The sequence below is a fragment of the Tinamus guttatus genome, unplaced genomic scaffold (assembly GCF_059628265.1).
Source record: "Tinamus guttatus ecotype Peru unplaced genomic scaffold, ASM5962826v1 Tinamus_guttatus_pri_ptg000676l, whole genome shotgun sequence".
Taxonomy (NCBI): domain Eukaryota; kingdom Metazoa; phylum Chordata; class Aves; order Tinamiformes; family Tinamidae; genus Tinamus; species Tinamus guttatus.
The window spans coordinates 763,877-786,083 of NW_028289210.1; the positions used below are offsets into that span (position 1 = coordinate 763,877).

At 42.4% G+C, this 22,207-nt stretch overlaps 1 protein-coding gene across 1 annotated transcript in view; it reads left to right on the forward strand.

Moving 5' to 3' along the window:
• The window catches only part of DCAF5 (DDB1 and CUL4 associated factor 5), a 60,309-nt gene extending 38,523 nt beyond the window's left edge, over positions 1-21,786 (forward strand). Inside the window, exons 7-9 of the mRNA XM_088536540.1 lie at positions 3,928-3,994; positions 12,943-13,070; positions 19,499-21,786. Coding sequence (XP_088392666.1) covers positions 3,928-3,994; positions 12,943-13,070; positions 19,499-21,307 — 2,004 coding nt within the window. The 3' untranslated portion in view covers positions 21,308-21,786. The remainder of the gene's footprint in view (positions 1-3,927; positions 3,995-12,942; positions 13,071-19,498) is intronic.
• Positions 21,787-22,207: the final 421 nt, after the last annotated feature.

The window sequence follows — 22,207 nt, forward strand, 5'->3', positions numbered from 1 at the left end:
CTGAAAGCCTTCAGGCTGGTGATCGTAAGAAGAAAAATAAATTCCCAAGAGCGGTAGTATTGCAAAAAGCAATGTTAATGCTACTGAATGCAATGTTAATGCTACTGTTAGGCGACTGTAGCAGCAACAGATTAGATCTCCACTTATTTATATCAACTGCTCTAATCTCCTTGGGGAGACGGAAAATCAGAAGTTCCAGTGGAATGAGTGAGAAGGTTAGTCCGCAGCAGCGCTGCCAGACTGCTGCCGAGCGCTCGCGCTAAGCGTTCCGCGTGCGCTTGAGGCTCGGGCGGAATCTGGGCTTTCTCCAGCAGCAGGCTCTAGCCACGCCTGACAGTTTTCTTCCTTGTAAGGCAAACTTCTGAATCAGCAGCTTGGAGTCATCTGGAAGCCTTTTCCTGTCATTGTTGCTAACAGCTACATGGGGAGGCTGATTCCCCCTTCTAAAACAAATATATATATATTACACATATGCATATATACACACACACACATATAAATTATTGGAAGGTGCTTTTCTGTCTAATTTCATGTTCATGCGGGTATTCTGAATGTTGATTTTTGAGGTCCTGGTCAGATACAGCAGCAAAAAATGCAGACAATGAAACAGATGTTTTTAATATTGGTCTCTCCTCCCAGACTTGTGAGCATCTGAACTCTTCCCTCAGCATCTGGTGTGATTCAGAGCTCGCCGCGGCCCTGGTGTGCGGGGCTGTGTTCTCCTCGGGCTGTGCCCTTCGGCGGGAGCGTGCGTGCTGCCTTAGCCCTCTAAGTGCCTTTGAGTAGCCTCATGTCCTTGTCTTGCAATTGTCCCCATGATTGTCTAGCCTTTTAAGTGGGTTGCTAGAAGGTGTTTTGCTGCGGGTTATTTTTTGCACATCCAAAGATCAAAAATCCGTGACCACAATTGAAGTCAAGACTAAGTGTATGCAACATGACAACTTTTCATCTATCCCTTCTTCCTTTTCTTCCCTTTTTGTTCCCTCTCCTTAAGTTTACTCTGCTCGCTCTGGATTTCAGCCTTGATAGCCAAGGCTTGGTGCACTTCATAGCAACTGTTCATTTTAATCTTTCAGAAGTGTGGACTTACTGTTGCATTTTCTTCACCCTTATCCTCTAGCTTTCAATTACTTCAGAAGGCTATTGATTTATTGTCATATTAATAATGAACACATTAAAAAAAAAAGGCAAAACCTTTTCTCACAAGATGATCATGGAAATGTCAACTGTGTAAATGTCCTGGTAAAGTCAGCCCAGCTGTGCTCTTCATTAGCCTTGGTTCCCATCATCTTGTACACACAGTGCTATTTGGGATTTTGTTTACTTTTCAAATGTCAAGGCAGGCAAGAGTTGCTGGCTGCAGCAGCTTGGTTGTCGGCTCTTGAAGCTTCAATTGATACATTTTTCTCTAAGTAGTCGCATTCCTGAATTTGTGCTTCTGGCTTGCTGTCTCTTGGTTTCCAGCCAAAAACCTACACTCTACTTGTTCAGACCCCATCAACTGATCTTGCAGGACAGGACAAAAGGACGCAACTGGGAATTTAATTCTACATTGTGAGAACAGCAGGAGGGCATTTAGTCCCGCAGTAACCAAACAGGTCAGGGGAGTGGAAAACTGGCTGCTATAGTGGCTGCAGGAGGTTGGCAGAGATCCCCCATAGCTGGATATTCTGTGGAATGTGGCATATTGGTAATAATCACTGGTGGAGCTAATTATCGAAACCTAAATTGGAGTTTACATAAGCTCAGGACTCGTAGCGTGAGAAGATCCTTGTTCAGAAGATCAGACTTGCAGGTAACTTCCTCAGTTGCTGCTTTTGACATTTTTCATGGCAGTCTCGTTTGTCCTGACCACCTCTTCAGAGCAGCGCGGATCAGGTTGCTCAGGAATTGTCCAGTTAATTTTGGATTTTCAAGGGTAAGGGTGCATTGGCGTCTCCAGGTACCCGCTGCGGTGCTGATATTCATCACAAGCACTTCGTTCCTTCACACACAGCTGGAATTTCCCTGCTTCAGGTTTGTGACCATCTCTTCTTGACCACAGCTCCAGGGAGAGGGTCTGCTTCAGACCTCTCAGTATTCCTTTAGGCACTGGAAGGCTACAAATAGGATCCTCCCTGCCCCTTCGCTTTCTCTTCCCCAGGTTAATTGAAGCTGATTCCCTTAACCTTTTCTCACAGTTCATGTCCTTCAGCAATAGCGGTCCTATGGCCAAATTATCAGCGTTTTCCTTTTGTTGGAGCGCTCCAACAAGAAGTGGTCTAACAAAACACATTAGAGCTGCTTTCTTGCTGATTACTGGCAGATTGTCTGTATGAGCCCTAACCGTGTAGATTTGGCACAGACATTGACCCTGCTGTGGGCTGGCATGTAGAGAAGTCATGTGAAAGGAAAGACCATATTCCTGGTACCAACAGGTCACTGTGAGTGATGCTGAGCTGATGTGTGCAACTTTTTAAAGGAAACAGTGTTTGATCAGTGCTTCCTACCTGTCACTAAGTGTGAGCGGAATTGAATTCATAAATGCTTACCTGTGTCCTACGTCCTTAAAATGAGATCTACCCAGGGAAAAGAATAGGCAAATTGTGTTAGCAAGGGACTTGGGAAGAGATTTTGGGGGCTGGTTATTGCATTTTTGTGGCTGGAAACATGCAAACCATGTGAAAATGTAATTCGCATTGTGAACAGACTGTATACAATTTATGGCAGCTTTCTCCATGTTAGTATATAGTTTGTTTGTTTCTGAGTCCTGTATTATTTCAAGACTTGTTTATTCACTGCTCGATTTTACTTTGCCTGATGAGTTAAATTATCTCTGGAGAATGAAAGACGAATTCATAAAATCCGAGCCAGATAAAACAATTTATCTCTTTTCAAAGGTTAAAAAAGGGACAGACTTCATTTATTTTTTCCCTCCCGTCTCTCTGCTCTAATAAGAAAAAAAAAATTACTGACTATATTGCTTAGTCAAAAGCAGTAAGTCAGCTGAGGACTGTAGATTTAAATGAGTACAACTGGAATTTGAATCTGCCCGTGGTTCCACTGCATGTCATTACATCCCTAATTCGGGTGAGAAAGAAATGACACGGAGTGCAATTTGTTGGAAAGCAGAGAGGTGCAGACGAGGCACGTTTTGTGTCCTCTTGTGACTGTGCAGTGGGATCTCTATCTCATGAAGCATCACCTGTCATTCCAGTGTGTCTGCAAGTGGGGTTGCTCCAAACTGTGTATTGCATAAACTGCTGTACTGCAGGGAGCTGCTTTACCCTTCACAGGCTGTTGGAAGAGGGCAGCTCTCCGTCTCTTCAAAGTAGCCACAAGCAGGAAGAAAATGAGCAGTGTGCTAAACTGCTGCTTGGAACAGTTGTGGTGGGTTTGCTGGCACAGCATGTTCAGCTTTGGTTTTGCTCATGATTATCCTTTGAGTGACGGACTTCTAATGGTCTTCAGTGGCCTGTTATGAGCTGCAGGTGATACATATACTTGTAAGGGGTGTGTTAGTTCCCTCATTAGTTATATGTGTTAAAAAGTTGTCTTTGGTAGTGCATGAGGAGAAAAAAAGGCCAAGGGACTTTGACATTCAAAGACGACCAGAGCTCCTGGTGGCTACATCTGCGAATCTGATGTGGACTCGTGCATTAAAGCCAGCTATAACCTGTAGCTTCATTTGGCAAACAAAACATATACTACAGGCAGAAGATGTTAGCTATGGGAAGCTTACTTTTGAACTCTGGTTGCCTTACATGCGTGCAACATCTTTTTCCAGTACCCTTGTCCTCATTTAAGGATAAATTGATTAGTGAGGTACACAGAAATAATTGAATTATCTTGTTTTTCTTTTTTGTTTGGCAGTATTAGATCAACAATAAAACAACATAATTAAGGTAATACTTTGTGGTAACCTGGTTTTATTTTTATTTCTAACAGTACATCCTTTCAGGCTCTGATGACTTCAATTTGTATATGTGGAGAATTCCTCCAGATCCAGAAGCAGGTAAGTTTGTTTTGTTTTTGATTTGGTGGTGGCTGTTCAATTTGGAGTCTGAAAAATACTGCTTTGTAGCTTTTAAGTAGATTGCTGTGCTCATTCAGTGTTCTGATGAGAGCTGCTGGGAAGAGTTCACAAATACCTCATCCTGTCTCTGGGCAGCAGTGAGGAATGCCTTTTAAACCTTTCATTGTAGTGGGGTTTTCTCCTCACGTAGCTGTCATGTAAAGCTTCTAGATGAGCTGATAGGGAGTCGTGGCTGGAGGTCGGCCTTGTCTTCCCTCCCTACTGTCTGTGAGCTCTGCTGCTTCTCAGCTGGTCTGAGCTCACTGATGAATTTGGGATCTTCTGCCAAGAAATTTATTTCTGTGATGGAGATTTGCAGCATAAAACATTGCTGGATTCCCATGTTGTTCCTCGCTACCTCAGTTTTTAAAAAACTGAAGTGGGTTTTTTTTTTTTTTAGGTAAAAAAAATATATATTTACATGGTGATGTAGTTAGGGTAGGTAGGTCTGTGACTTAGTTCTGCTCAAAATGTACCTTTGCAGTAGGTTTTGAAGTTAAAAGCAGTTACTGTTTTGATTAGCAATGATTCTTGTAGATTAAACTGTACGTTTTAGTGGTATTAGATACAAATGAGTGATCTTCCTCAGGCTCTCTAGCAGTACCTAGAGCAAATTGCAAGCTGCATTAAAGGTAAAGTGAAAAGTTCTTGTTTTATTTTGAAAAAGTTAAATCACAGTGTACTCTTAAAGCTCAGCTCAGAGCATGAGTCATCCATAAAAGATTTGGTTAGCTGAAGAGTTTTGGGGAAAGTGTCTTTCTGATTTTGGGTTTATTATTTAATGAACATTTGACATTGCACTTCAGAGGCCTCAGTGTGTCAGCATCTTGGCCTTCTGGGTTTTATTGTTTGCTTTGGGCTCTACCCCCACCTTTTATTTTAATTTGTATGATTCCATTTGTCACCTAGCAGTGTTTTACTACTTAGGAGTTTTCCTTCTATTTAAAACAACGACTGAAAACATTTGAAGTAATTATGTACCTCTTAAGGTTTTATATGAGGACTGTGGATTTACATTTTATACGTTACTATACGTCTCTTGACTCTATTCCGTATACTGTGGACTTGAGGTTTGGTATTTATGCAGTCATGATGCCGTTGAGACCTAAGAGCTGCCATCAATGTGTTCAGTTGTGTCTTTATTCAAGGCAGCTGCAGATGCCTAATGTTTATCTGGGACCTTGGCACAAAGAGAATTACCATAAAACAGTTGCTGTTTTTTGGTCAGCTTTCTTTTGTTTCTGTCTCTTGTAACTTGAGGAAGTGTGTAGTAAATTGCAACATTTCTGTTACAAAATTAATTACTTAATGTCAATTGCCATCATTAGTTGCCTAATGGGATCAGAGGATCCTGAAGTGGGAACAGGTTGTCTTTTGTAACTTGAGCAGTTCTCTTGCTGCAAGATCTTAGCAAAACCCATGAGCTTTTGTCCTGCTACATGTCGCTTTTGGCTTCAATGTCAAAAAACTCATCTGCCATCCAGATCACCTGCGATAGCTTTACTGAAACTGCTCTTCCTTCGGCCCTTCTTTCCCCTAGAAGGGCTGGGCTTGTTTTGAAAGTGATGAAACATCCTGTGTTAAATCTGATCCTGTGGTTCAGAACAATTGTTTGGCTAGACAGTTTGCCATGCTTAATTTGTGGCAAACGACTCTTGCTGTAGGGATACAGCAACCTTTGGAACCTCTTGCTTTTATGGAAAACTCCTTATTTTCATGTTCTCACTAAAAATAGGAGCGTCTTTGGGCCTGTGATCTGGAGGGTGGTGGAATGTGGCCTTTCATTTAAATATTGTACAATCTAAAGTTAGACGGAATGATGTAATGTCCTGTCCTGTTGGTATTTTAAATAAAAATATGACTCTGGCTGATTTCTATCTTTCTGTTTGAATTGAAACATTCTGTTGCTATAAATATTTATGGTACAACTCCCGTAAATTTTATCAGCTATTTGTAAATAGCATTTTTTTCCAAGCATGAAGCTCTTGTACAGAACTGCATCCTTAAGGACAGTTCTGAACAGAGTCAGAGCCAGTTCAGCCAGTTATCTCTTCAAAGCACATATTCCACTTTTGTTCAGAGACAGAGTTTAGAGTAAAACTAATGCATTGATTTGGTACATGGAAAGCAACCCTGAGTCTCCACAGCTTTCATTATAGTCTGAGACCAGCCAGAAGTGAGAAGAGAAATAAGCTCTGTGTGACCTGCCCAGTTGGACTGTTAAATACTGGCTCGAGTGTTTATGTTGTTTAACCTAACTCCTATAAACATGGTTTCTTAGCTAATAATCCCAATTCAGGACAGAACCTGACATGTCTTGTGGAGTAATAGAGGGATTAACAGACTGTATGTTTTGCAGAAAGGAGTTTGCGTTCCTTACCCACAACTCTGAATCATCTTTGCAACTTGCAGCTTTCTTCTCTTTCTTTAAGTATTGCTCAAAGATGCCATGTGAGGGGCATGATATTTTTTTTGTGATTGAGTAGACTTGTTGGGGCTCTTCCAGTTTAGTTGAGCAGTTGAAACTTTTGGAAACTTGAGTAAATCAAAACAGCAAATTGTATTTCAGAACCTCTTTTTAATTCTGTCTTTGACTGAAACTGCTGGCCAGAAAGGGCTTGTCATTGTGGTCCAGTTTCTACACTAATTGCATCAGTTTTAAGCAGAACTTCTGTAACTTTTCTCTCTTCCTCCCCCCCTCCCTTTTTTTTGGCCATTTTAAATGAAGACATCTCTTGTGACTGAAGAATGAAGCAGCAAATCTTTCCACAAAATTTGAACAGGGTTATCTCTTGAATCAAGACAGCTGAGGCTTAAGCTCTCAAAGTTGCAGTGGCTGGTGAAGCTGAATGATAGATGATCAGGTGCTTCTTCATGTCTTCAGTTGTTTTTATATATATACATTTTATGTGTATGTATGTGTGTGTATGTATATAATTTTATATATAAAATAAAAATACATTTATTTGTGTAGAAATAAAAATACCTTTGGAAGGGAAAATGATCTTTCCTAGTGAAGACCATATTCTGAAGGGTTTGTATTTTTAAAAACTTGGTTTTCCTGAGAAGTGGTGGCGGGATTTAAGCAGCTTTATTTTCAGGATGGTTGTTTGCCTCTTTCTTTGAGTCAGTGTTGACCACAGTGTGCTGTGGGCCAGTTGTTGAAGGGCCATGAGAAGTAAGTGGTGGGACAGGGTAGAAGGGCGTCTTGTATCCAGTGGAATTTTTGCCTCATTTGTGTCCTGTGAGCTTTAATAGCAGAAGTGTGTGGAGTGCTGTGGAAATCACCTGGTCAGAGGGCACCTACCAAAAGGGGACCATGGTGTGCACTTGGTATTACAGGAGCCAAGAGGAAGATTGAGCACCCAAGGCTGTTTTTTCTCATCAGGCTTAGCATCTTTAATATCTTCTAATAGGCCTGGAAAGCTAAAGATAGCACTGGGAAAAGCTGGAGAAACTTTAGTCCCTCCAGCTACCCTTCCGACTGCACCAAATTTCCTTTCCTTTTACCTTCTCAAACATGTTGGCACCTGACAGTACAATCTTATATTATGCCCATGGCTATAAATGCACAGATAAGTGGGCTCCACATTTTATTTCAGAAGAACACCCTCTGATTGTGTGATCTTCCCATGTTTTTATTCCTTTAACATTCAAGAAGAATATTTGCAATTGGTAATTTGCATGGTACCAGTAGCATTGCATATACCATTGAGAAATATACAGTTAAAATACTCAAAAAGTTGCTTGTCTTGGACCAGAAGAGAAGACAGAGGGGAAAGGGTGTGACACAGTTTTATTTCCATAGTAACTTTGCCCTTGGTTTTCTGCAGTTGTTTAGCACCACCAGCGGCGATAACAGTGGGAGGGTTAGTATAGATAAGGCATGGATAGATAATGCAGGTATTTAGCAGCAGCAGAAGAGAGAACATAAATACAAAATGCAAAAATGGACACTGACCATCATCCAGGCAAAGCAGATTTTCAGGATATGTTTACTTGAGTGTAAGTGAATTTTTGTATCTTTTGCTCTCTTCCTACATGCTTACAGTCGATCAGAAGTGTGCATTCATTTGGTTAACCGAAGCTGAGCGTGGTTAACTTCCTCAGATCTGCTCTTTTAGCCCCGTGAGACCTCTGTGTGTAGTCTAGTCCTACAGCAGCTTCCATGTGTTTCTGAGAAGTGGTAGGCCAGGAATCAGATCCATTGGTGCTGAATAAGCTTCCTTTGTAGCGTAACTCCTTCCAGAGGTCGCCTTTCCCTGGAGGCTGGGAAGTGATTCACATTCAGTGTTACCTTAGCAGAGGCTTAAAAAGTGTGGAAACACTATGATTACCTTAACGAGGAATGCTAAGCCAGCTTGCTTATGACAGAGCTTGCTTAAAATGTCCCAGAAGGTAGAAGCAAACATTTCTTGTCAGCCAGTCACTCAGTGCAGCTACTCTTCAGTTGTCTTAATCTGCTATCTTTTGACAAGCCCAAAGATACTGCGTGCTGCTTACGTGCTCAATCATGGAGGTCTTGACCATGTTTGGCAGGTTGATTTTTATTCTTTACAATGCTGGATATGTACAGCACAGTGTTTCTGAATAGCCATGTAGACATGGAAATATGTGATGTACTTTTGTGGCCAAGGTGAAGAAAAAAATGAGTATGTGGGTATGATTACTAGGAAGAGAGACCTTTAAGGAGCGTGAGCATCATCTGCTGCCCTGAAGGCAGAGGCCTTATAGTCTACATACTTCTGTTTGCTGACCTGGTGGAATGACCTGGTTTGCTGAGCTGGTGGAATAAAAGAAAGCAAGGCAACACGGAAGTTCTTCACCACTCTTGCTAGCATTTTGCTCTCCATTTCCTTTCCAAAGCACAGCGTCCCTCTTCCGAGTGCCTTGTGACGTCCTAAGCTTCAAAGGGAGGGCTAAAGTCTGTGGCCTAAATGTGGCTTGGATTATTATTCACAAAAATTTAATTTTAAATGAGCTTTTACTGTAATGCCAAATAGTGTAGTTAAATGGTGTGCTATGGCACACTGGCAGCAGCTGTGAACATCTGGCTCTTCTCAGGAGTTTTCAGCACTTTGAGTAATTCACAAGGCTTGTATGAAGTTATGCATCAGCCTGTGGAATGTCTTTCTACCTTATATGAGCAACCAGTGGGACTTCTTTTTCAGAGTCCTAGATAGAAAAGACTTTTTTTTTAATGAGATCATTTAATTCCTTTGTTATAGAGCCAGTGAAGGATTGTTCCTTACCCCAGTAAGTTCACTAGTGCTTTGACAAATTTTAACTGTTTGGAGCACTGCAGCTTCTGTTACTTTAGAGACCATCCCAGATTCTTAGAGATTTTGTGCATGAGAGTAATCTTCCTAATAATCTATCACTTGCCCCAGATAATTCATTTTTGTTAAAAACATGGTTGCTACATATTGTGGGTGAGTATTACATATTCTGCATGGGTTGTCAGATGGCTTTGGGTCCAAGTATCTCACTCCCCTTCATTATGTTTTAATAGCCTTTCCTAATGTTTTGGTGTGTGCCTTCAAGCATGTTCTCAGTATATAAAATATCAGTCCATCTGCAGAAATATTTGCAAACCTGCATAATTAATGTGGATTTTATTAGCATAATATTTGAAACAAAATAATAAAGCAAGCCAAAGTATATTCGATTTGGCCGTTCCCTAGACATGTACTACTTCAAAGCATTGTAATATCATTTCCCTCCGTGCGTGTCGGAGCCCGTAGATGTAGCCTGTGTTGCCATGGTGTTCTTGTCAGACGTTGTGTACGTGTAGAGGAAATGGCTTTCAAAATGTTACAGTTAGGATTTAGTCTTTGGTAAGGCTTTAATTCCAGCTGGTCAAATATTGTAGTGGGGTATTATTTTGAGATTTTTTTTTTAAGTCTGTATTACTCTTCTTTGAAGCACTTAGTTGTAAAGTGTTGAAAAAGAGAGATTTTCCTGACGTTTCACTTTGTGTATCAAGTGCAAATGGACAAAGAAAGCATCGACCAGGACAGCTAGCACATTAAATTGTTACTCAGCATTGACTTTAAGTGTAGTAATTTTTGGAAAGCATTGCAAAACCAGCTAGTGTATTTCCCTTACTTCGCCTACTCTTCAGAGGTTAGAAATCTTTCAAAATCTTCCTAATTGTCTGCTTAGGATTGTTTGTTTGTTTTGGTTTCCATTTTTCATTCTAACCTATATGTAAACTAAACCCCTGGCTTCTGCATATATGGTAGCTATCCAAGAGTCTAAGACCTGTCATCCCAACCCAGTCGCAGGAGTAGTAATGCCAGTGGTCTAAACAGCAAACAAATAACCTGCCTGCCCGACTCGCACCACCCAAAAGAAAAATAGTTTTGTCAGGATTTTGTTGGGATTGCAGCTCAAGTGGAGACAGCAAAAATAAATAGAAATTACTGCATATAAAATGTAAGGTGGTATCAGGAATTCAAGCAACTGATGGCCAACCTCAGTTTAATATAGTTGCACTTTTTATGTATTTATTTTTGCCAGCAGAAATGAGTAAGCTCAACTCATAGTGTAAGATAGCTAGAAGCTGCATGGCTGCAGTAAACTGCTGCTGAGCCTGGACTGCCACGTAGATACTCACATAACATGAGATATCAACTTTCCCAGGCTGCTGTAACGTGAAGGATGGTAGAGGAAGGGTAAGGGCATAGAAGAAAACTCTATATTAATCACAGACTCAAAGGCATCACTTGGCTCATAGAACTTGACAGGGAGCAGTCCAAAAATGAGCTTCTGAGGTAGTCTCTTATGTTTGCCATAGAGATTAACAGGATAGTGCTGGAGTTGATAATCTTGATTTTGAAACTGTGTGTACTTCTAGAAAAAGCTGGCTGCTGAGCTTGGTGACTGCATGGATCTCCTCCTAAGGGATGGCTTATGCAGCTGGTCAGTAGGCTGTTGCAGACCTTCGCTCTAAAAGGACTAAGCGAGGCTCAGCTGCACGGGTTTCTCTGGTTTTATGGTTAGCAGCTTAAAAGAAGCTTCAATGTAGAAATTTTAGTATTAAAGCAGAAATCTGAGGAGTTCCTGTAAACTATCTGAATTTGAATGTGGCCTTAGTAGAGTTGCTCTGTAGAGTTGTTTTGTGTGTTTGTTGCTGTTTTTCGGTTTGTTTCTGAATCCAGTGTTCTTAGCAAATGTGTGTAAAATGTGTGACGTTTCTGAAGCTTTGGTAAATAACTACTATCATTTCACTAGGGAAATAATCATGGGTTAATTCACATTTTTTTACACTCCCACAAGATGCCAGTGACTAACTTGGAAGTGCCGTCTAAATTACTGGTGTCCTAAGCTTGTATTTCATCTGCATTAGAATCATTCCTTTGCTTGTTGTCCCTAACTTCTGACTCTTTTATGAGTGTTTTGTAGTGCCTATCTGCTGTTGAAATTGGACAGCTAGATTCCAAGGATGGTTAAACTTGGTTTTAGGTGTTACTTAGAGCCTTGGAAACATCTCTTAAGTAAATTGTCTCTTCGCTCCTGAGGCCCTTTTCCTGGAATGTTTGTCTACGCCAAGATAAGTGCTTTGAGAACTGGACTTGATGCAACATCTACAGTTGGCTAGATGCATGCAACTGGAGTGACAAGTGTGATTTGGGTGGAAGGAATGCCGTGGGAGTGGGGCAACTTGCCATCAGCCACAAATGTGGTCATGAATGTCTAGCAGGGTGAGGAGAATGAAAAGGCAGGAGGAATCCCATGAAATGGGAAGGAAAATCGAAAGGGCCCAAATTGACGTTTCTTTCCCTTCAGTTAGTAACTCCTCAATCAAATTGACTTGCAAATTGAAATCTCCCTGGAATGGCTGAACGCTGAACTTGTATCCTAACCTTTACAGAAAATACAGATGTGCCCAAATCAGAGAATTGTGCCGGGCAGCTCAGTCTCGCTGCAGTTTTGATGATCACGTGTTATCACATGCAACGTGTAGCTCTTTCTGTCCCAAGGGGCCATAAGACTCTGTGGTCTGCAAACGCTTATCTGCGCAAACAGAACACTTCAGAAGCTGTAAAGATCTATCTGTAGATAGGTATGGGCTTTTTAGGGAGGGGAAGTTGACTCCTTATTTTCAAATCCTTGTCATGCTTTGTACACATCAAGTCTCAACAGAAAATAAATACAAAAAGTCGATGACCAAGCAGAGTTCTTCTCCGGTTTCTGAGTTTTACAGTTACCACCAAAGCAATCCACTTCAAGCAATTCCCTGCCATGTGATGAGGAATGATGCAACCTGCTGATTAGTTGTGTTATTTCAGGGATCTCTTAAGCTTCATTCACACAAGTACAAGTTGTTAGAAATCCTGCTCTAGAGAAGGCTGCCTTAACTCTAGCTGTAATATAGTAAATCAGGCTAGTAGCTCAAAATTAACTATTCCTACCTATAGGGTCAATGATGACAGTAATGAATTGCTGATAGCAGAGGGAATAGCAGTTTTAAAAGTCAACTTCTGTGCTTAGCTTTGCTTCCGATTTGCAAATTGTAACAAGTATACTTTAGGCCTTCTGGTTTCACTTGAGGTTCCATTAAATATTTGTGTTGTTCTTATTCACACACTTGCCATATTGGGGCAAAAGCCTTCATTGTTTGTCTAGACAGCTAAACTACAGCTTATCTTGAAGTCCGAATTTGCAGGAAGGATGCTGTTCATCAGACTTGCAGCTTTCAGGAGAGACTTTGCTCAAAAATCAGAGCAGCCAACATTTCTGCAGCCAACATAGGCCTTCAGAAATACTGCAAAAAAAAAAAAGTCAAAGTGTATTTTCAGATATAATATGAATTTAAATTATTATGAGTGATAAGAGTATGAAATTTCAATTCTTTATCTGTCTATGCTTATTTTTTCTCCTAGGTGGCATTGGCAGGGTTGTCAATGGTGCTTTTATGGTACTGAAGGGTCATCGGTCAATTGTAAACCAAGTCCGGTTTAATCCTCATACTTACATGATTTGCTCTTCTGGTGTTGAAAAGATTATAAAGGTAAGATTAATTATCAGAAAATGTGCTGCTTCAATATTTAAGGGAGAAACATCTCATTTTGTGCAGAAATATTATTTTCCGTGCCCATCCTTTTAGCTCATTTTATTTTTTCTGTAAGGTGGTATGTCTAATTAGCTGGCTAAACTAAGTCATCTCCTAAGATTTCTCATATTTTGGGCTAAAATTTAATACTTTGAACTGTGTAGTTGAGCTGTAGCCTGTCCTGATCTAGCCAACGTTAGCCCCCAAATTACTTCATTTGCCTTTCTGTAAGTTTTAGTTTTAAGTACACACTTCTGCTTTGGAACAAATTTCTGTGCCTTCCAGAGGGAAAAGGACTCCTACAGCTTCCACTTCCATTTCTGAATCCTATAGTAATTTACACTATTTTTAGAAAGCTTGTATCTCATTACGTGGTTTGCAAAGAGAAGAAAAACTTTGTTAGATCCTGAACTTTGTTTCCTTATGAAAAGATAGACAGTCTTCTGGGAGCAAGGCAGGAACTTTGTTGTTTCTAGCAGCAGAGGGAGAACAGAGGGGCTGGAGAGTCTGTAATGCACTAGTGGGGAGGCTTTGCTATCGTTTAGGTCTAACAACAAGAGGAAAGAAATTGGATTGATTTAAAGTAAAAGAGAAAGAGAACTGGTGCTGCTTCTAACAGTTTGTTGAATGGCTTTATAGGAATCTTGCCTGCCAATGGCCATAATTGAGGTTATTTAAGTAAATGCCTTTAGTCAACTACAAGTTGTCTGAATGAACTTGTTCTGCCAAGGAATATTTTAAGTCTGTTACTTTAGGGACCAGAACTGGCCCAAATCCCTCAGACCATGGCCCAGCGCCCAGCTGCATCACTGGCATTACAGCTACTCACTGCCTTTGGGATCTGATTCTACTTCAGCTTTCTTTCTCAAACTCTGCCTTCCACTGCTGCTCCAATTTGCTTTTACACTTTTTCTTTCATCTGTGTCCCTCTGGCAGGTTTGTGTACAAATAGCTTGGTCCCAAATCTATTAAATACAGACCTTGTACAAAAATGCATTGAATAGTCTTAGCAGCTCATTGATTTTCATTGATTTTCAATGTTAAAGTAGTCCGTCTGCCACCATTTAAAAGCAGTTTTGCTGAAGTTGTTTGTTTTTTTTTCCTCCTCTTTGAGACTTTAATTCATGTAATTTGAGATCTCACTTTTGGATGTTGGATCTGCTGACCCTTCACCCTGAGAGTCCTCCCTGCATGAGTGTGCTTTGACTGTTGGATTAGCCGTGGTATAAACACTCCCTGTGCCGCTTTTGTGCACTCTTCTTTTTTGTCCCCCCTAGTAATTAAAAGGTTAGTTCGATTAAGTGGCCAGTCACAGGTTGTGTAACTCTTTCGCAGACAGCTGTGCTTGAATGCACTTTTTAAAATGGCTTTAAAAGAGAGCGCCTGTCGTGCCACAGTGTGTGCGGGGAACTTGCTCAGCTTTGCTTTGCTTTGAAGCAACTGAATTCCCCAAACACTGCGAGCTGGAATTAAATCAAGGGAAAAGTGCTCCGTGTATGAAGTTTATTAGTGAGATAGAACTTCTTCCTCTTTGGCTCTATGTTGGTCTGGCTCGGCTTGCAATGCACCTCATTTGGGAATCGGGGTGTCTTCAAGTCTCATATCTAGTCCAATCTGCATGATTTTTTAGTGAGCAGCAGTTTCTAGGTGACCATCTGGTGGCGGTTTCTTTTTGCTCCAGCTATTTCCACAGATGGATGTCATTGCAAAAAGATAGGCTGCAGGGTAGCAGCAGCCACTGGCAGTAAGGAAATACAGAAGGAAACAGCCCGACTCTTCTCCGAGCCTCTGGAACGTACCTAATGTGAAGAGGAAAGAGGAGTCTGAGCAGAGAGCCTTGAACAAGCAGAGGAAAATGTGTCCAGATTGAGGAGCTAGGGAATAAAGAGCAGGCGGTCAGGGTGGTAAACACAGGAATAAAGACAGCGGTGGCTGGCAGGAAGGCTTGTGCAGGGAAGGGGCAGATGGAGAGAAAGCTTGAAAATCAGTGGAAGGGGTTATTTACTGCATTTAAAACACCTCAGAGCAGAAGTTCTTCCTGGCTGCCTTTCCCCCATGTAAATGCTTGATACGGTTGCCTGGAGAAGTGGAAATGAGTACAACAACAGCCATAAATAAAAAGATACAGCTAATTTTTAAAAAAATCAGTTCCTCAGGCCTCCTTCCTTCCACTGTCCTTCAAATATCTTCTAAAAGATGTTATGGAATTAAATCATAAGCGATAACTTCACAGTGGTTGATTAGTATTCCATTCCCTCAGTTGTAGAAACACTGTGCTGAATTAAAAATGCAAGCAGTTATGTCTGAGCTCTAATTTTTAGACTAGCTGGCCTAAATTTAGTACTTGTAGAAGTGAGGAATTGATAGCACCAGCATCTAAGCATGATACAGACAAGCCATTCAAGAATCCCACATGCTTCTGCCAACACACTTGCTATTTTAATGCTGATTCCAAATGGGATACAATTTCATCTCAGGCCTAACTCTGCTGAAACAAACAGCACTCACGAGAATGACTTTGACCTTTGTGGTTGTGTTTTTGCTCTTATTTTAAGGAAGCTGAAAGAATATGACTCTAACTCGGTGGCTTGTGCTTTGATTTCTGCTTAACATTCTATGAGAATGTTAAGCTGTCGAGGGTTGGATTCCAGAGCGGGTAGGAGAGGACGGCAGTTGTTAGTGAGAGGCTTCAGAAACCCAAAATGAGACTAAACAAGCTCATTCATAAGGCACACATGAAGCCTTGATGCCAGACAGCGTGCTGGACGCATTGGCCCAGATGAATTGCTCATTGCCCTCCATTTCAAAAACCTGGACCTCAGAAGGCTGGTGTTGGAAAGCCCAGCTGTGAACTAAAACGATCACTTTGCAGCAAACATTCACCACTAGAGCTAAGCAAAATAAAATGGAAAAATAGCCCTTTCTCCTCAGTGGAGTGTGTAGGACATTGGGTTGTGCTGTCAGGAAAATGAATTGCATTGCAGGATAAACAAGTGAGGCATTCCCTTTAAAATGGGGGATTTAGACGAGGGCCACAGAGAAATAGGCAGTCAGAAAACAGTTTCAGAAAAGGTGAAATACAGCCTAGCACTTAAGGTTTAAGAGAAAGCAGGAAAAAACAAGGTTTAAGATTAAATCTTGAGGTTCAAGATTATTAAAATGAGACTTTTTTGTACTAGATCATAAGGAAATGGGAATACCATATATATATATATATATTATGATGATTTTCGTAGGACCCAGTTGTATAAAAATCATCAGTGTGTCAAGGATAGCAAAGTCTATTTGCCCTTGTTGCTATGCTGACAGATTAATGGCATTGTGGCTAGCTCCCTCTGCCTTAACAGATCGCCCAATGTAGGTGCCTCCAATTACAAAGGCATATCTACTTTTTTGTTTTAAGTTTTGAGGTTTCAGCATCATACAGTACAAGAAATTCAGTGACACCCTTTGCGGTATCTCTGCTGAAGTAGATAGAGAAGCAGTTTTATACTGCTTTTTTTCTGTTCCTATTTTTGTATCCAGACTTTGGGCATCAGTGACTAATATCCTGTTCCTTAGTCTTCTGACAGAGAAAGAACTTCCTAATATCTTTCCATAGGATGATCTGCGAGCTTATTTTCTCCACCTTGTTCACATTCCTCCTAGCAGCAGTCAAAGGACAAGACATAGACAAAGAAAGTACTTTTTACTAAGAAACCCATTTCAGGTGCCACAGAAGCACAGAAACAACTCTGGTCCAATTGCTACTAGTTGAAAGGCTTTCTGGTTTGGCCAAGGAAAATGTCTTTATTTGCTTTTTGTTTTCCCCTCCTTCCCCTCCCCTAGGGTGAGACTCTCTGTGGTAGAAGAATCCCACTGGGAACTCTTTTCAGCTATCTAAGTGTGTTCTAATTTTCTTGAAAATAGTCTAAGGGAAATACAGGAGTTAACTTGCAGTGATACTACGCCTGAGAATATTTAAAACTTAATCTCCTCTTAAAAGTAAATACTGCCTAGGCAGGGTTGCACCCGAAAGAAAGTCAGGAATCTGTCTCTGAAACAGAGACAAGAGAAACAGAAGAAAGGAGGCAAAGCCAGCAGGCCTCCGTGGTGAGGAGGCTTCCTCTGCAGTTTGGAAACCAGCAGTAGCTGTTATGTCAGCTCTACAGTCAAGATGCAAAAACGTATAGGAGGTGCTGAGATGGATGGCGATGGAGCAGCGAGAGTCGCAGCTTCAGCAAAGCTGCTGGTCGGGCCAAGGCCGCGAGGGCTGCGTGAGGAAGGTGCGCGAGCGCGCCCGTCCGAGCAAGCAGGCTGCTTCCTGCAACGTGTACCAGGCGTGAAGCGTGGGCGAGAACCCGTGTGCTTGTCACACGCAAGGAGGTCTGCAAGGAGGGAGAAGATCTGATAAATCCACTGATATATCCACATATGTGGAGAAAAGACTCTTTCCTACCTTGTTTTTGGGAAATGGATCCTGGGAAGTAATTAGAGGATGAACTGATGCTCTGTTGTTCTCTTGAACAGTTCAAAAATGCTAACAGTGGTTGATGGAGGTCTAAGCGTACTGGGCATAGCATCCTGCTCTTGGGCTGCAGTCTGTTTACCCAAGCCGGGTGTTTGTCCCTGAGCTACCTTTCTAGTAAGAGCAGGGCTTGAACCAAGCAAGGAGATTGTCTTCACTCTGGCTTCGAGTTTTGTATTAGTCAACTGTGCTAGAAGAGAGTTTGTCTCAGTATTGCAAGCAATACAAAATGGAATTAGAAATAGCAAATACACCTTGAAATTAAAGCGCTTCCTAGAAACAGGCTAGTGAAATGCAGTGTAAAATTGCTTTGCTATTCGCTTAAAGGCAGCTTGATGGTTTATCTGCAGAAAAAAAATATATACCTCTGCAACTCGCTTCAATTTTGGGGTAGTCTTTTCTACCTGCATGGCCAGATGATATGTGGAAACTATGTTAACCATAAATTACATTGAAGATGCAAATTAAAGCATTTAGATTTGAGGTACTTCCAGAATAAAGGCTACCTGTTCATCTTAAATTTGAGCATGTGCTCAAGAAGCAGCAGCGCTTTTTTCCCCACATACTAGAAGTGTAAGGTCATTGAAATTCTGTAGTAGTGAATTAATAGCATCCACTGGCTTTTTATTTTTATAGTGCATGTCATGATGGTATTGGATTTATGCTGCGTTAACAGCTCATCTCGCAGATACATAGTTATTCTGTTTGTTAACAATTTTGTCTACTTGAAACAAAGTCTTTTCCAAGAGGCTAATGTAGCATATAGCTGGCACAGAAATTTTTGCCCTGAGCTTGCTAGTCTGGTAAAACAAAAGCCTGTCTGAAAGCAGATATTTTGTAATCAGGATGTTGAGACAGTGTTGTGGATAAGGTTCACCTGAGCTCCAGCTCCATTGAGCAGCAGCTTTGCATCAAACTGAAGCAAGGTGGTGGTGGCTGCTGCCCGAGTGCCTTAAACGTGTTCCTCCCAAGCCTGTGTGCAGAAGCAAAGCAGGTGGAGGAGATGCAACCATGGCCTGTGCTGCAAAGCGAGCCCACAGCACCTGGCAGTGTGTGCTGCATATTGCCAGGGTCTCAGGAATATTGCTGAAGCTTTTGGGCTTGAGGGGCGTGGGGTTTTCTTTTTTGCCTCCACACAGGGAAAGCTGGAGGGTTAGGGTGGCAGCACAGTCAAGGCTGTTCATACTGATGAATTAATTTCACTTCTGCAATGTTATTACCTCTTTCCTCTTGAAAAGTAGCCTTCATTAAAACTTCTTTTCTGTCGTCTTTTCCCTCTCACTCAAACAGCTGCAGCCTCTTGAGAGGATGCTGGGGGAGGAAGGGGAAATTTATTTCCTTCAGGGCTGCTGGCTAGAGGGAATAGTGAGGGCCTGCTTTTCACCTACAGATATTCAGCTCTCTGCCCGCTCGTCAGGTGCAACTGCAGCTGGGTGAAATGTTGCTCTGCATCACTGGCACAAGCAACTCGAGTTTCCTGGGCAACAGCTGCCTTCCTCAGTGCCAGGAACTTACTGTAGGCAACAAAGTATTCTTATCCTTCGTGAGTAAGCATCGCCTGTTACATAAAAATAGAGCCCTGAAATTCGGGAGAACACACTGAAACATTGCAGTGTGTAGTAACACACTGAAACATCGCAGTGATGGAGAATTTGTGGTATGAGATCTCTTATGTTCTGGACGGATGAAGCAGATGTAGGGAAACGCATTTACAATGGGGAAAAGAAACATCTCTTTGGAGTACTTACAAGTCTTGGAGGAAGCAACTGTAATAGTAAAAGCAATCTGCATCTTGTAATATTTCTTAATATTCACTCCTTTTCAATGTTTATGACACTTTCTATTCAAAGCAACATGTATATTTTGTTTTCTGTCACAGATCTGGAGTCCTTACAAGCAGCCTGACTGCACAGGAGATCTGGACGGGAGGATCGAGGATGATTCCCGCTGCCTCTACACGCACGAGGAGTACATCAGCCTCGTGCTGAACAGCGGCAGCGGCCTGTCCCACGACTACGCCAACCAGTCGGTGCAGGAGGACCCGCGCATGATGGCCTTCTTCGACTCCCTGGTGCGCCGCGAGATCGAGGGCTGGAGCTCCGACTCGGACAGCGACCTCAGCGAGAGCACCATCCTGCAGCTGCACGCGGGCGTGAGCGAGCGCTCCGCCTACAGCGAGTCCGAGTCCTCCGCCTCTCTGCATCACTCCCCGCCACAGGCGCCTGAGGAATCTGATGAAACTGCCTATAATCTAAGGGCCTTAAGGTCGTCTGAATCCCCCTCAGCCAGAGAAGATGTAGCATCCCGTCAGCAGAGGCTCTCTGCGCTTAGAAAGTACCAGGACAAACGTCTCCTGGCCCTTTCTAACGAATCTGATTCTGATGAAAATACCTGTGAGGCGGAGCTAGACACAGACCTCTTTCCACGGCCACGGTCCCCGAGTCCCGAGGAGAACGAATCCAGCAGTTCCAGCAGCAGCAGCAGCACCGAGGAAGAGGAGGAACTGAACGAGCGACGCACATCTATGAGGCAACGCAATGCGCTGAGGCGCCGGCAGAAAGCGCAGAAAGAAGAGAGGACTAGCACTAACGCAGAGCAGGTCACCCCCTACATAGGTGAGGATATCTATGACTATCCCCAGATCAAAGTAGATGACCTTTCTTCTTCTCCAGCTTCTTCACCTGAAAGGAGTTCAGCCAACAAGGAAGTTCTCAAAGAAAGGACCTCTCCTTGTTCAGACAGTGAGTCAGTGGAAAGAAAAATTTACAAAGCTTACAAATGGCTTCATTATTCTTATATATCATATTCAGCTGGTAAAGATGGTGAATCCTCCCGTGGAGATGTGGAAAATGATGAAGGGAAACCAGGAACTAGTGGAAGACATGGTACAACACACTCATTAATTAAGGAAGATGCTAGGAACTTGAGTTCAGTAACTCCTCAAGGTTCTCCAGGTCTTCCTGCTGAAAACCACAGCAAAGAAACTTTGAAAGAAAGTGGTTTGATAGAAAATTCTAGTAATGGTCAAACTTATGAATGTGACAATCAGCGGCGGATGGAGGGTCAAGAAAATGTATCTGAAGACTCCAGCAATGGAGCTATAGAACTTCCTTTTGAGACTAAAAAGCTCAATGGCAAAGCTAACTGCAAAGGGCTAAGTAGTTGTGCTGAAGAGCCCTGCATTCAGGCTGCAGGGCTTCTGGAACAGAAACCTAGCCAGAACTGTCAGGCAGCAGCCAGCCATCCCTCGCTGGCCCCTCCGTTCTGCTCCGTCGCTGTGTGTAGCATGTCTGGACTCTGCTCCAGAAACCAGACGGCCGACGGCGAGGAGAGGAGCCCCGACCCTTCCTGCGTTAACCACAACAACGGCCACTTGCACCTTCGCCCTTCGTGCTTCAACAACGGACAGAGCTTTGGGGAGCAGGAGCCCGTGGTTCCGGGACGGCAGGTACATTCGAGCGCCGATAACGGCAGCCTCGTGCAGCTGGGTGTTTCCTTGCACAGAGACTGCTGCCCGCCTGACACGGACTGCAGGAGCCACGGCGCCAGCGCGAGGGAGGAGGCTGCCGGCCCGCGGCCCGCGGGCAGCGAGAGCGCCCAGGCGCTCGGGGGACTCAAAAGGCACCGAGCGGAGTTGGAGGATGCAGATCCAGAGAATTCGTCCTTAGAAAAGAAGTTAAAAACATGATAAATGCGAACGTCTGTCAGTAGTGTGCACTCTCTCTCTAAAAAAAAAAAAGAAAAAGAAAAAGAAAAAAAAAGTATTAAAGGCACATAGAGCTTGGGTCTGAAACATTGCGTTTGATTCTCCATTCCATTCTTCAGTGGGTCTGTTTTAGATTGCCAATGGTTCGTGCTGTATAAAAATCCAACTTACTCCTTAATGAGACTGAGTCTAGTGTACCCATACAAGGTTCTGTTTAAAGTAAATCCTTATTAAGACGGTTGACTGAATTATTCTTGTGTGAACATGTGTCGTTTGTTCAGCCAACCAACTAGGATGGCTGCTCTGTAAGTTTTAATTGTTCTTCTGAGAGGGATTTTTTCCATACTGGCACTTATTATGTGTTACAGGCTGAAGAATGATTGAATTAGGTCACATTGGTGGTAGCTTGGGGTGTGTTTCTTTGTGAGGGAAATAAAGGAGAAACCTTTGTGGCCCCTTAATTCTATTTCAGAAACTAAAGACATGCAAGGAGGATATTTTCAGAACTTACATGTATCTGTAGAGATGATATTTCATAAAGCACTTGCTTTTGGTAGAGTTCAGTGACGTTATTTTTATGCCAACAGAAAAGCTATAGGAAATGAGCCTCTTTCAGAAATCAACCCTAGACCGTTCCCATGGTGACACTCAATTTTGTGGGTTTTTTTTTAATAGAAAAAGTACTGAATAGCACAAGATCATCATTGTACGTAAAATGTGATTGCTTGGCAAGAGGAAGGTGCCTAATGCTGTCGGCCTCGCTCTAACCACAGGCTGGTGAAAGTCAGGCACTGCGGCATTGCCTTAGCCCACACGTGTATTCCTGCTGGAATACGGCTGGAGTGCTGGGATGCACCTTGGCTGTGCCTCCCCCGTGCTGGA